A 13,630-nucleotide genomic window follows, 5' to 3' on the forward strand; every position below is an offset into this window, starting at 1 on the left:
GATGTTCATATCAAGGCTAAAATAAGTTAAATAATGAGCTCAAAGATATTATGCAATCTTTTTTATGTAGGTTATCAAATAAAATACAGAATGTCAGTTGAATTTGAGGCTGTTATAAAAAAGGAAAAAAATATGGTATAAGCATGTTCCATGTGATACATAAAACATGATTCTATTAGAAATTTATTCATTATTATTTTGAAATGCAAATTTATCTATGGGGTCTGCTTTTAACTGCTGCATCTGAAGACTCTATATCTCTAGCACTCCACAAACATTTGTTAAGAACATCAGGTAGTGGTGCGTTCTAATCATCTAGTCTACACAAGCAGTTTCTAATTTACTCACTTGAAAATTGCACAGCATCAAGGCCCTTCCTTCTTTGCCTGTGTACCTTATCCCCAAGTTCTGAGGGGCCGCATGACAAAGCTGTAGGGCAGAAGCTGAGTAGGGCATGCCTGGAGACCATGTGGCTGATGGAGGTTGAATGGGAGAGAATTAGGAGCCATCCAAAAAGATGACTGCATAGGGTCATACATGACCCTGTGAATGTCAGTGAGAACTTGCTTTTACTTTGAGGCAGGCTATTACTGATGGAGTTTAAGTGGCTCCCTCTGGCCTGCCTTCAGCTTTACAAACCCAAGTGGCAGCTCTTCATAGAGCAATCTGTAGAGAGGAATTGCTGGACACTGGGGCAGTAGCTCATGTTACATTTCTTGATTGTTACATTCATGATTTGAGCATTGAACCTGGGGCCTGCAAGTGTTTCCAACATGAATTTGGAACATAATTCTCCTGGCTTTAATATGGACTGTAGTATGGCTTCTCTGACACAGTGAGTCCGGAATGGGCCTGACAACATCTGCTCTCTTTGGATGCTGTATCTTTGGAGGTGAGTAGAGACCATATTAGCTGAGAGCAACATCTTCCACAGAAAGCAGTGCTGGGAATTTCTACAAGCCTGCATCATCGAGAAAAAAGCAGGTAGTAGCAAGATAAGAGAAGCGTTTAATCATACTGATCCTGACTGAGTCACTTCTCATTCCCTTTTCCAAAAGGGGAGATTCTGAGAAGGAGGAATGCACTGCAGTTGTGCAAAGGCTGATATAGAGCCTTTTTATTATTTATGTGCTGCGACTAATGTCACTATGCCAACTATGGTCTGGCTTGGTAACATTAGTGTTACCAAAATTAAAGGAAGTAAAAAAAGATAATGAAATGAAAATTCACAAAACACACAAATTCTACACACAGACTCCGCTAATTTCTAATTGAATAACTTTGTGACCACATCTTAACACATTTCATTTCTTCCTCAAGAAACCCTGTATCAGACAAGTAACTGCCAACGCTGTTTTACAGACAAAAGCACTGAGGCCTTGAGGTCTCAGAAAAGCAGCTTCTACAGAGTCCTGGGGGTTTAAGCTTGCTTTGCCGTACACTACACACAGAGGTCTTTGTTATGAATTATGTCAGCTAATGCCAGGAGAGAACATTGTCTAACGGGCTCCACAAAGATCTTTAGTTGAAATTAAAACCATTCACATTATATGAGAATCCAAGAAGAGCAAGGCTAGAATTTCTGATGAGCAGCCCTTCTTACAGAGCCAATGGAGCTCCTGGAGAGACAAACTCCAGGGCAGAAACTGGAGGTGCACCGTCAACCCTGTAGTACTTTCCTGTGAATCTGTTGAGAAACAGCTCATGGGAGAGTAGGTTTATTTTGAGTACAGTTTGATGGCACAATCGCCATTGTATTGCAGGGAAAGCATGGCAGTGGAGCTTGTTCCCATCGGGGTGGATGAGGAAACAGATTTAAGGCAATGCTGCACAAAGCCTTTTCATGCTTATGTGGGGACAGAGGTTGACTTTGAGAGTCTTCCTCTATTGCTTTCTACTTTTTTTTTTTTTTTTGAGACAGAGTCTCTCAGTGAGCCTGAAGATTACAGCTTTGGCTATACTGGCTGGCCAGTGAGCTGAGACTTGTCTAGCTCAGCTGCTCAGGACCAGGGCTGCAGGAGCACACCATCATGTTTTGCTTTTACATGGACTCTGGGATTTGAACCCAGGGTATACCAGCCCTTTATCCATAGAACCATTTCCCTAGTCTCACCATTGTTCCCTCTTTCTTTAGCTGTAGACTCCAGCCCACCAACTGATGCTGCCAATTTCAGGATGTTTTCCCTCCTTGGACACAACTTCACACACTGACACAAAGGTGTGTCTTATCAGTACTCAAGGGACACACACAGCTCTGGAAGGCCTCCTTCCCCTATTCCCTCTTCCTTGCTAACCTCTTAGATTACATTCCTAAAGCTAGCCACCAAGGTCTATTCCCTTTTTTGGACACTGACTTGTTCCTGAGACAAGACACCAAAGTCAAACAATCAAAGTTCATTATTTGTATAATATGTCCAATCAGAAGTTACCAAATCATCCTAGCATAGACTCCACTCTTATTTGCCTTTTAAAACTCACTCATGCAGAAACACCCTCTTGTTGTGGGATAATCTCCTAGTACACTGTGAAGATGAGTCTCTGCCAAGGCACCTTTTAATTAGTTTAATAAAGAGCTTAATGGTCAACAGCTAGGCAGGAGAAGATAGGTGGGTGTAGCACAAATTCTAATTGGTCTTAATAATAAAAATCTGGAACCAGATATTGGGTAAATGCTGAAAGATCAGAGAGACAAAGGAGCCACAGCCAACACTTACCAGTCTGAAAGGGGGCTGAGCTCCTGTCTCCTCCTGTCTTATATTCCTCTCTCTGCCCAACCATGTCACTTCCCGTTTCCTCCTCCCTCATGCTAGGATCAAAGGCATGAGATCCCAAGTACTGGGATTAAAGGTGTGTTGCCTCTGTGGTTAACTAGTGGCTAGCTCCAAACTCTGATCTCCAGGCAAGCTTTATTTGTTAGAGCACAAACAAAATATCACCACAGGCGGGACTTAATTCATGAGCTGGTGATCCAAAGAAAGTCTGACTCTGACTACAGTCTCTCTTGCTCCTGTTGCTTTTCTTGCTTCTCTTGCTCTTTTGCTCTCTTGCTTGCTTCTGATTACTTCAGCTGCTGCTGCTGCTGCCGCCTTTGTAGCCCCTCTGAGGCAATACATATCCTTTGTGCTGAGAATTTGATGTCTTGGTATGTTCTGTACTGATTCCAGGGGGCCAGCCTACCTTTCATTGTCATGACTCAGATAATGACTAGGAATGTTCTACAGGAGCCTCAATCCAATTCTTGAACTTTCTGGACAGCTGAAGCCCATTCACTTCACCCTATAGCAGCTAATTGGTGAGTTTTTCATTACTACCCATCCTCAATATTCCTCAAGACATCAAGTAATAATTTTTGAGTGTCAGGCATCCCTGGTCTGTTTTGTGGGGAGAATGCACCCCAACACTGCCTTCAGAGGCCATAGTGGATTTCCTTGGATGGCTGCTTGGCACATTCCATTCAGCTCGACTGGTTGGCAGTTTTCCTTTTCCTTTTGGTGGTCACTCCACAGAATCTACTGTCCCTTCCTAACTGTCTGAAAATCCTTTTGACAAGTCCAGGAGTTCTCCAAGGACAATTGCATCCCCCTCTTAGTGATAGAGCTTAAATGACAACTCCTCCCTCCCAGAGGTCTCAGTAGAGATGTTTGAAGCCAGGAGATGCCCTTGGCTTTCAACCCTGGCTCAAGGTCATTACTAGCAAAGGAAATCTGCTCTCTCTATCCCAACTGAAAACTTCAATACATACGAAAAATTACTGGTGCATCCTAACACCCAAAATAACCCTTATACTCACCTCCACCAAAAAAAAAAAAAAAAAAAAAAGACAACCTTTCATTCCCACCAAAAAAAAAGAGACAGTCTTTGCAGTTTTGTGGGCACACACCTAAGGAAGGAGCTATACCCTTCCCCTCTTCTAGATGTCCTATGTCTCCACCTGTCTGAAGTCTGAAGACCTGCTTCTCTGTTTGAAAACTGAAGATTAAATGCTGCTCTTGTCTGACAGAGGAAAACCAACTGCTTTTGCACCCAATGAGCCATGTAAGCCTCCAACAACTGTCTAAGCAAGTGTCTGCCATTTTAATTGATACAAAAAAAACATTGAAATTATACGTTCTACTCAAATTTATCCTAGTTTACCTTGCTGACAGGCTTCACACTAAGAACGATTTGGTTCTAAAGATTATGACAAACAGACAAGTAAGTTATGTAGGTCAATAAAAATGAATGATACAAAGTATGCAGGCCTAAGAAACTAATTTAATGTATATAAAGGTATTAATATATGAAAGCTTAAGTAAGTTGTGCAGGTCTGAGAAATGGATTTAGTGTCTAAGAAAGTAATTTAAGGTATGTAAATCCAAGAAGTAATTCAAGACAAGTCTGGAAGTTCCTCTTAGTCCCATGATACCTTACAGGAACCTTGAGTTTACCCCCTCCATACTCCACACTTAACTTTCTCCTTCCCAGGCTTCTCCTTTTCCCACCCTTTCCTCCTCATACCCTCGCTCTCTATACCCTTAATAAAAAAGATATCTTTTTCAAATGGACATTAATTTTGCCTTCTGCCCTAACAACAGCTCCTAAGACAACTTTCTACACCCCTCCTCTTCCTTTTCTCTATTTGTATACTCATACTCTCCCAAATCTCATAATGTCTGTTAACATCTGCCCAATTCACTAGTCAATCCTACTGTAGGGGACACCAATTTACCTTCTTTTGCTGCATATCATAAACCCCTCAATTATACTCAAAGACCCTTCTGCCTATATCTTCAAACCCAATACTCCATACCCTTAACCAGCCTCTGCTTGGATCTCAAAATGATCATTTCTATGCCCCAGCCCCACCTCTTCTCCCTACAATAATCTCATTTAAAATATGAAAAGCCTAAAGAAACTTTTCACTTGGTCCAGAATGCTTACTCTGTTAATGCTGCCGTTTTTCCTCTACACCCTGTAACCTCTAACCCTTTTTAAAAAAATGTATTTATTTATTATGTATACAGTGTTCTGTCTGCATGTATCCCTGTAGACCAGAAGAGGGCACCAGATCTCATTACAGATGGTTATGAGCCACCACGTGGCTCACACCAGACTGACCCTTCCATTATCAGGAAAGACAATAATCGTGGTGACATGACAGTTCTTCAAGCTGCCCTTTCTTCTCTAACAATTCACCTCACTTCCCTTCAGGATACCCTACTTTCAAAACCCTAACCTTCCTTCTGCACAGGATATTCTCCTAACCCCTGCTTTATGTATTCATCCTCACCCTCCAGTTCTTGCTCCCTCAAAAACACCTGTTCCTCACTGCCAACCATTCCTAAGCACAATAAATCTCATATGTCTTCTCATACTCTTACTTGTCCTCTGCTCAAATGATTATCAAACATCCACTGTGAACTGCCTCCTTTATATTCCATAAGTGTCCAGATGTCCTCATACATCAAATACTCTAAACAAATCCTACACCTCAATTAAATTCAAACCATCTCCTCTCTATCTCTCTGTCTCTGTCTCTGTCTCTGTCTACACACACACACACACACACACACACACACACACACACACACACAGAGCTAATCTCTCATTTGGGTCAAGGTCATACAATAAACTCTCTCTCTCCAGAACTTCACTGACACCTCTTTCAATGCTTCCCACTACTTTCTTTGTGGTTTTCTTCAATATCCTCTGTTAGCTGTAGTCCCTCTTGGCAGTGATAACAGTGACATCCCTGTTGTCAAAAGCCACCCCAATCATTCATGTTCCTAAAATATTTCCAATTCAGAGCTCCCCTGGACACCCTAGAAAAAACTGTTTTGATATAAGGAACACCTCTCGAACTGTATTCTCCCTGTTACAACCAGAACCTGTTTTCAGATGACAGATATTCCCCAATTAACCTTATATAGTCAATCTAAATGTTCTTGGCTCCTCTCAGGAACTCTCAAACACATTCCAGATAAGTACTCCTGCAAAGTGACAGCCCAAGTTTTCTTTCCTGCCTTTCATTCCTAAGGGTAGGATATCTCCCACTTTCACTGGTCTTGATACTCCTTTTCCCAACTACCAAGACTATGAACCTAAACGTTTTAAATATACATCCAAGATAAAAATCCACTCCCAAATCCTTAACTTTACCTTTGCTCTAGTCTATCTATCCCAACAGATTTCAAATCAGCTACAGACTGCTCCATAAACTACAGTGTCAGCCCCAGCTGTTTCCTCAGAAACTATATCCTAATCCAGCCTAACAGACTACACTTCCATAGCCTCAGATGGTCCCACAGAACCTGGACATTGACTGCTCCTCCTGACCTTTTCCAGCAACCCAGCTTTCTTGGCTCCACTAACAACAATGACCCAATGTCAGCAGGAATCAGCCAGAAAGAACAGCTCCCACTTTCCCAACACCCAGGGACCATTAGTAAAACAAAAGGATGGGAATGAAGGGAATTTAATAGGCCCAAGTATGCCAAATGGCTCTGGCAGGCCTTGCCTTTCCTCTTTTCTGTATTCCTTGCTCAGAACTGTTAGATAACATTCCTAAAACTAGCCACCAAGGTTTATTCTCTTCATTGGACAATGACTCATTCCTGAATCAAAACACCAAGGTTTAACAATTAAAATTCATTATTTGGCTAATATGTCCTATCAGGATTTAACAACTCATCCTAGCATGGACTTCTTTTTCTCCATAAAAACCCACTCCTTCAGAAACACCCTCTCCTGCTCTCTTGTTCCTGTTGCGTCTCTTGCTTCTCTTGTTCTTTTTCTCTCTTGCTTCTTTTTGTTTGCTGCTGTTGTTGCCTTTGCAGCCTCTGTCCAGGGAAATAAATCTCTGTTGTGCTGAGAATTTGTTATCTGGATATGCCCTGGACAGATTCCAGGGGGCCATACTCTCTTTCCCAGTACCTTAAGTATTTATTAATCCAATCAAGTTGACAAGCAAAATTAACCATCATAAGTCCTCCCCTTTTCAATTCAACACTCAAACACATCACTTTAAACAGTAACCTTCCACCCCTGTCCTCTTTTACCTAGCATAGCCCCAGCTGTCACCAAAAGCTCAGTCACTTCTCATTTCTGTAACGAAGGTGTAGTTAACTGGTTAGCAGGGCACATGCATCTCGGTTTCTTATGACTCTATTCATACTATGTGATAACTTCCTTTATTCCTTAGCCTCCAATCTAAGGAGAACAGGAACTATAGCAAGGGGTAGACCTACAGAGTTCAAGGTAAGGGTCTCTGGGTGTCAAGTTGGGGGAAAATGTGCCTAAATTATACAGATTACTGAACAACTTTCTTACTTCTTTGAGATTTATAATTCTAATAAGTTCATTCTCTAGCCAGCATTTTAATTTAAATGATAACAAAAGAAACAGAAACAAGGAGGAAAAGGAAAAAGAAGTTTCAAAAAGTAGATAACTTCTGTCTTACTTATAAACAAAAACAAAAGCCAAGAATATTGACCAGAATGTTTTGTGCATTTCAATTTTCAGTGATCTACCACAATGTTTACTTTGAGTTCCCTTCAACTGCAGGATTAGATTGTGGTCAGACCTTTCCCAACATGCATAGAAATTCAATAGCTAGAAGACTCAGGTGGCTTACTGCTTAGTTGAATGCTTTGTTAAATCCTAAAAGAAGAATTACAATATAGTACTCAGTTTGCATTTCTAACTATCACACAGCCTGGCTAGGTAATTCTGTGATTCTTACTAGAATTGCCTGATTAGGTTGCTTGTAGTCATCAAAGGAAAAAGTAATTGCATATAAAACTCAAAAGAACTCAAATTCTCCTTAATCCATTCAAATGCTTTGCTTGTCTATAATGTCTCTAGGGTATTCATTGATGATTTTGTTCTGTAGTTTTAAATCTGAGCCTGATGCAAGGACTGATTCCTGGACTGTTTCCTTATATGAACTCAACTGGTACTGTTAGCAATCACTAGGTATTAGATGTAAATTGGCCAGGAAAATGTTGCCCTTGGGCAGTGTGTTTGTCTTTGTGAATTAACAGAAGGCTAAGTGCTTTTTTAGCTACTTTTACTTGTGATTCTCTTAATTTCTATAAGAAGAATGTAAGTTTGGTGGAAATAAGAAAAGAGAATGGGAGTGCTTGAAAAGGGACACATCTTAGGTGTGAATTTACCAGTCCTGTCACATAATATATATATATATATTATGTATATATATATATATATATATATATATATATATATATATATTCTTCGTATGTATGTGTGGGGTGATGTAAGTGTGGTATATGCAAATGTGTGTGAGTATATGCCCAAACATGTGCAGAGATCACAGGGGGATTTCCAATGCTCTTCACTAACATCCTCTATTTCATTCTCTTCAGAAAGAGTATTTTACTGAGCCAAGAGCAAGGCAGACAGCCAGTAAGCCCCAGCAATTCCATCACTGCCTCAGACACTGGGGTTACAGGTGCCCACAGTCATGCCTGACTTTTACATGGGTTCTGAGAGTTTGAATCCAGACCATCACAGCTGTGTAGGGAGTGCTCCCACCTACTAAGTCATCTCCAAAGCCTTCTAAAGTATTTTCAATTTTAAGTAGGTATTTTTTTTTAAGTTATCTGAGAACAATGAAGGGCAATCAGAAAATTTTTCTTCGATGGAAGCACTGCTGTCTCTTTAATTTGGCACCTTTCAAGGTAGAGCTCGGAGCTCCTTCTACAGGATTTTCTGCTGACAATGCTCAATGTGTATTATTCTTTTCCTAAGAGCTCTTTCTTATATTGCTCTCACCCCTTTACATTCTTTCTTACACTTTTGGTCTGCGGCCTTAACAATCAGCAAAACGCTTATCCTTTTAAGAAGTAATATTTTCATTATTTATTCTTACAGCACAAGTTCAATCTCATTCTTTTAATGAAACCTTGTAAAGGTTTGCTAGTGGATATATATATATATATATATATATATATATATATATGAGTTTAATTATAAATAAAATCTAATTTGCTTTTAATGTTCTAATACATAAATTGGCATAGAGTACTATAGCACCATATATTTTTAGCTTTGAATGATTTCTCAATAATGAAGACTAAGTCCGCTTTTTAGTACTTGAGGGAAATCTGCCATGTCTCTGAGACATTAAGCTACTTGAGACAAGAAGTCATTTCCTTAGAAACATAATTCCACACTTGAAGCAATCATTGCATTTATTTTTGCACTTTTTGACAGTACTGTGTTCATGCTCAGTAGCGTTCTAATGCTATACGATTAGATTGACACACAGAAATTGATTTCGCTCAGTGTATATTCAGTAGATGTTACTTGGCAGCCAGTGTGCATGTCCTCAGCTTCTTCTTGTTTCACACAGGACCTGTCACCCTTCCCACTAGTTCATTGTGTTGGACCTTAGCTGGTTTAGATTAGATCCCTCCTTCTTTGTTCATTGTATTGGAATGGAATTGTGCTTCTGCATGAGTAACTAACTGCGCGTTTGGGAAGGAGATTATCTTTGACTTCTGTCACCTGCTACATTGCATCATTGTGTCATCTATCTGCACATCTCTAATGCCCTCTGTTATGGAAAAAGAGAAGTTTTATGCTTTTACTTCCCAAACTCCATGGTTTCTATTTCTGAAGGAAGAACTTAACATTAAAATCATCCACATTCATTGTTTTCCAAATCCCAAAGTGAAGTACCATACATAATAAGATTTAATTCTTTAGTTCCCCAAGCTTCTGATTATAAAGCAAAGGTTCAGTGCAAAAATCTCAGTACTTTTAGGTACAATGTCTCTGCTCAGTCAGTTTCTGTGTGAATGGATCATAATAAAATCACAAAGGCTTGCTCTTATTCACATGACTCTATGATCAGGCTCTGTCCCATCAGCCAATTTTTTTTACTCTAACATATGACCACTCAGAAGCATAGTCAAATGAAATGGATTTCTGTTTGGGGGCTGGGGAAATAGCGTGGCCTGTAAAGTTCCTGCCATACAAGCATGAGAACCTGAGTTGGGATCCTCAGTATGTAAGTGTGCTTGTTGTAAAGACTGACAATTCTGAGTCTTTCCTGGGGTCCACATGCTGCAAAAAGAGAACTGACTGCAGCAAGCTGTTCTCTGATCTGGACACGTGTTAAAGCATGTGTGTACATACACAGACAAAATAAATAGCTAAATAAAACAAACAATTGTGAAAAAATTAGATGGCTTTTGTCACCATCATATTGTGTCCACCCACACATTTAATTGTACAAATGCACATTTTCTTTTATGACAGAGAATGTGCAGAAGAAAGTCTTACATTTGGGACTTTATTATACCTAGCATTGTATGTAGCACTTACATTTTACATTCATTTTCACCCTCATTGTTTAAATTAATAAAAAATATATTGAGCACTTGCTATGTGCAAAGCACTATACTGATGTTCCTTTGAATATATTCACAAAAGATAAAGAAACCCCAAATGATTTAATTTTTATTTTAGAATGGATGTTTTGATCAAATGCTATTGCTGTCACCCAACAGATGTGGACACCAAACATTGCATTCCTACCAGCTCGTGACCCCCATCTTCATCGAAGTCCTCCTCTACCCCATCAGTCATTTCTCCTCCATCCGCTTCTTGCCCTCCTTCAGCAGGCTCCTCTGTGGAGTGGTCTGCATTCTCTGACACACACTCGTCTTGGATCAGCTCTATACTCTCCTCCAATTGCTTCTTCTGAGCTTCTAGGGGGGAGAAAGCAGATGACTACTACCTTGGGTTGCTAATGAGTCATTTGGAAAAACCATGAAAAAACAGGGAACTCTTAAAAAGAATGAGCTGTTAAGAGCATGTAAAAGATAAGGATATTTCAGTAAATTTATTCAATTGTTGAATTACATGCGTACATATGTGTATGTTTACATGTAAGCAAATTTATTTAAAAATGAAATTGGTAAAAAGTAGGATCTTAAGATGCTAAGAATATATAAATAAATATTTACATTAGTATACAGATCTTCCTAAATATTTCATTTTATATGAGACTCTAAAGAGAATAGTCTTTCCAAGTGAAAAATCCTGATGTCAAACTGCCTAGAGCCACAGCTGGGATTCATTACCTAGTGGGAGTGTGGTGCTTTACAAGGAAGAAATGATTGACCTACCATGTGCCTATTTTCTCTTCTCTACAGATGATAAATGTTCCTAAATATTTAAGGTTTGATGCAGAAAATAAAAATGCTAGTATAGTAGTTTGCAAATAATAAGTGCTCAACAAGAGAAGCCAAACTCCACACTAACAGAATTCCCTCTAACTGCCAGGACTGGTACATTCTGTTGGCGGAAGGTCTTACGTGGAAGCAGTGCTGACAGCGTAGTAATTATCTCTCTACTGGTTGTTCTCATCTCCTGTGAACACTTCAAGCAGCATTGGACAAACAAGATCACATCCTGTTTCTTTCTCTATAGAGTTCCCCTGTGTGCTCACAGTCTCTTAAAAGCTATGTTGTTTTCATTAATTTTGCTTACTGTTATTTTATTAAAACATCATTCCACTCTTTGATTTGAGCTTTAAATAGGCTCCACTTTGAGCTTACTTACTCATCTTCCATGACCATAAAAACAACTTAGAGAGTAAAAGTCTTAAACATTCATTTCCTATTTTTTTCATAATGTGAGTTAAGAGGAAACTAACCATTGATCTATAGACTCTGATTCAACCCAATAAGCTTTGAAAAAATTTATATAAATATACAGGTAACCCTTTTCTACATATTGTTGAATATCATTACAGTAATTATTTCTATAATAATGTGTGTCTATGCATTCTTCCATTTCAGTTCTCAGAATAATAAATGTTTTTGAAAAAAGACAGAAAGGTGGAGTGTGTCCTGTCCTCTACCAGAGGAGAGGGCTCTAATACTATTTAAGTTACTTAGCGGTGGCACTGTCGACATCAGGTTTCATTCTAAGTTTTGCCATACGATTACATCATATAAATACATGAACTTTGCTCTGAAGATTAACAATACATGTGTGGAAAATGTTTTATAACCTGTCAAGGATGGCATAAACATGTACAATAGCATTAAAGAGGACAGGGAATTCTCACTGTATATATATATATATATATATATATATATATATATATATATATATTCAGGCCTCAACACTAGCAAGAGTATCACTTTTGCTAGTGGTAGTTAAAAATCTTGTACGTATCAGGCCTTGCTTCAGAATAATCATAATTGGAGTAAATGATTATAGTAGGCATGTTAAAATTGCCAGTTTTTTTCTTAGTATATCCACAGAATCTATTTCTGTCAAATAATTAGCCTCAGAGACCTTGCAACAATGTAACCAATGTGTCAAGATGAGCTTCATCTCCAGGTGCATATATGGCGTACTGATGAAAGTGATGGCCATGTGATTTTACCATGGAAAGTCCTCTGAGGATTACAAAGTAGTTCTTATATAACTAGCCAAAAATCTTTTGTTTGCTTTTTATAAATCTATGTAACCCTTATCCAAATTAAATTGGATCTGCTGTTGTTTAACCAGTGACTCCTTAGTGTTTGAACTCCCTGGGAAATACTATCTTTTTCCTCTCAGGTCATTGCCAGGCTCATTGGAACAATACAGATGTTCATTGCAAACTGAGGTTTATTTTCAGGCAATCTGTTGATATGCCTCATCATTTTATATGTCTGGTAAGTATAAGTTATGCTGTTAAGTTGTTAGGATATAAGATATAGGGTACATATTTCCGCTAATTACTATTCCAATGAACTTTAGTTTTGTTTTCTGAAAGGTAAGTGAAAACTGTAACATTGGATTCCCAAAGTAGTTGTTTTCTTGAATGAGGAAAAGGTGTGAATGTGCCTTTTAACTGCAGAGACCACACAAATACATAAGCACAAGAGCTCAAAATAATGCTAAAGTGGAATCTTTATTGATTATTTGATAACTATACAGAAAATTTCCTTGTCAAAAATCTCTACTTCTGAATTTTTAAGAACATATTGAAAAGATAATTTTTCATATTGGCTTTCACATGGCCTTCTTATTTCTGTTTAAACAAACATAAAATATTAAATTACTCTTTGGCTTCTGTACATATACTGTGCCTCTGATTCCTCTGAGAGTATATTTCAAAGACATCAGGCTATTAGTACAGTTCAAAGCTGGAAAGAAAAATCTGTAAGCTGTCTGCGTCCATTCATTCTTTAACCTAAAAGATTAAATGCTTAGGAGATATTATCTGGGTTGAAAATATAAACCCCTTAGTTATACTGGTAATTGATTCATGGGACTTAACAGTTGAACAGAAATTAGGCCAGCCTGGATTTTCATAAGGTGTGGTCAGCATAGAATTTTGTAGTTGGCTCAGTGGGAAGTGTCACATAGCAAGAAGAGTAAGTAATAGGATCCATGAATAAATCACACATGAAAGCATAGTTGTTCACTAAGCTACTGTTTTGCAGCTGAATAATCACTTTTGGTCTAAAAAATATCTTGCTAAAATTGAAGCAAAAGAACTAGTTCTGTTTTTATGAATAATTATCTAATTTCTTTCTTTTAGAAATGAATAACATTGGTTTAATGTAAATTTTGTAGTGTTTACTTTATCTCCATAATTCTCTTTGTGTGAACATGTGGA

The 13,630-nt window shown here is 38.5% G+C and overlaps 1 protein-coding gene across 1 annotated transcript in view; it reads right to left on the reverse strand.

Moving 5' to 3' along the window:
- Positions 1–10,503: 10,503 nt before the first annotated feature.
- Positions 10,504–13,630, reverse strand: part of LOC131904483 (RNA-binding Raly-like protein) — an 87,125-nt gene continuing 83,998 nt past the window's right edge. The window contains exon 5 of the mRNA XM_059255613.1: positions 10,504–10,715. Within this exon, the coding sequence (XP_059111596.1) occupies positions 10,504–10,715 (212 nt within the window). The remainder of the gene's footprint in view (positions 10,716–13,630) is intronic.

Source organism: Peromyscus eremicus, chromosome 2, assembly GCF_949786415.1.
Source record: "Peromyscus eremicus chromosome 2, PerEre_H2_v1, whole genome shotgun sequence".
Classification (NCBI taxonomy): domain Eukaryota; kingdom Metazoa; phylum Chordata; class Mammalia; order Rodentia; family Cricetidae; genus Peromyscus; species Peromyscus eremicus.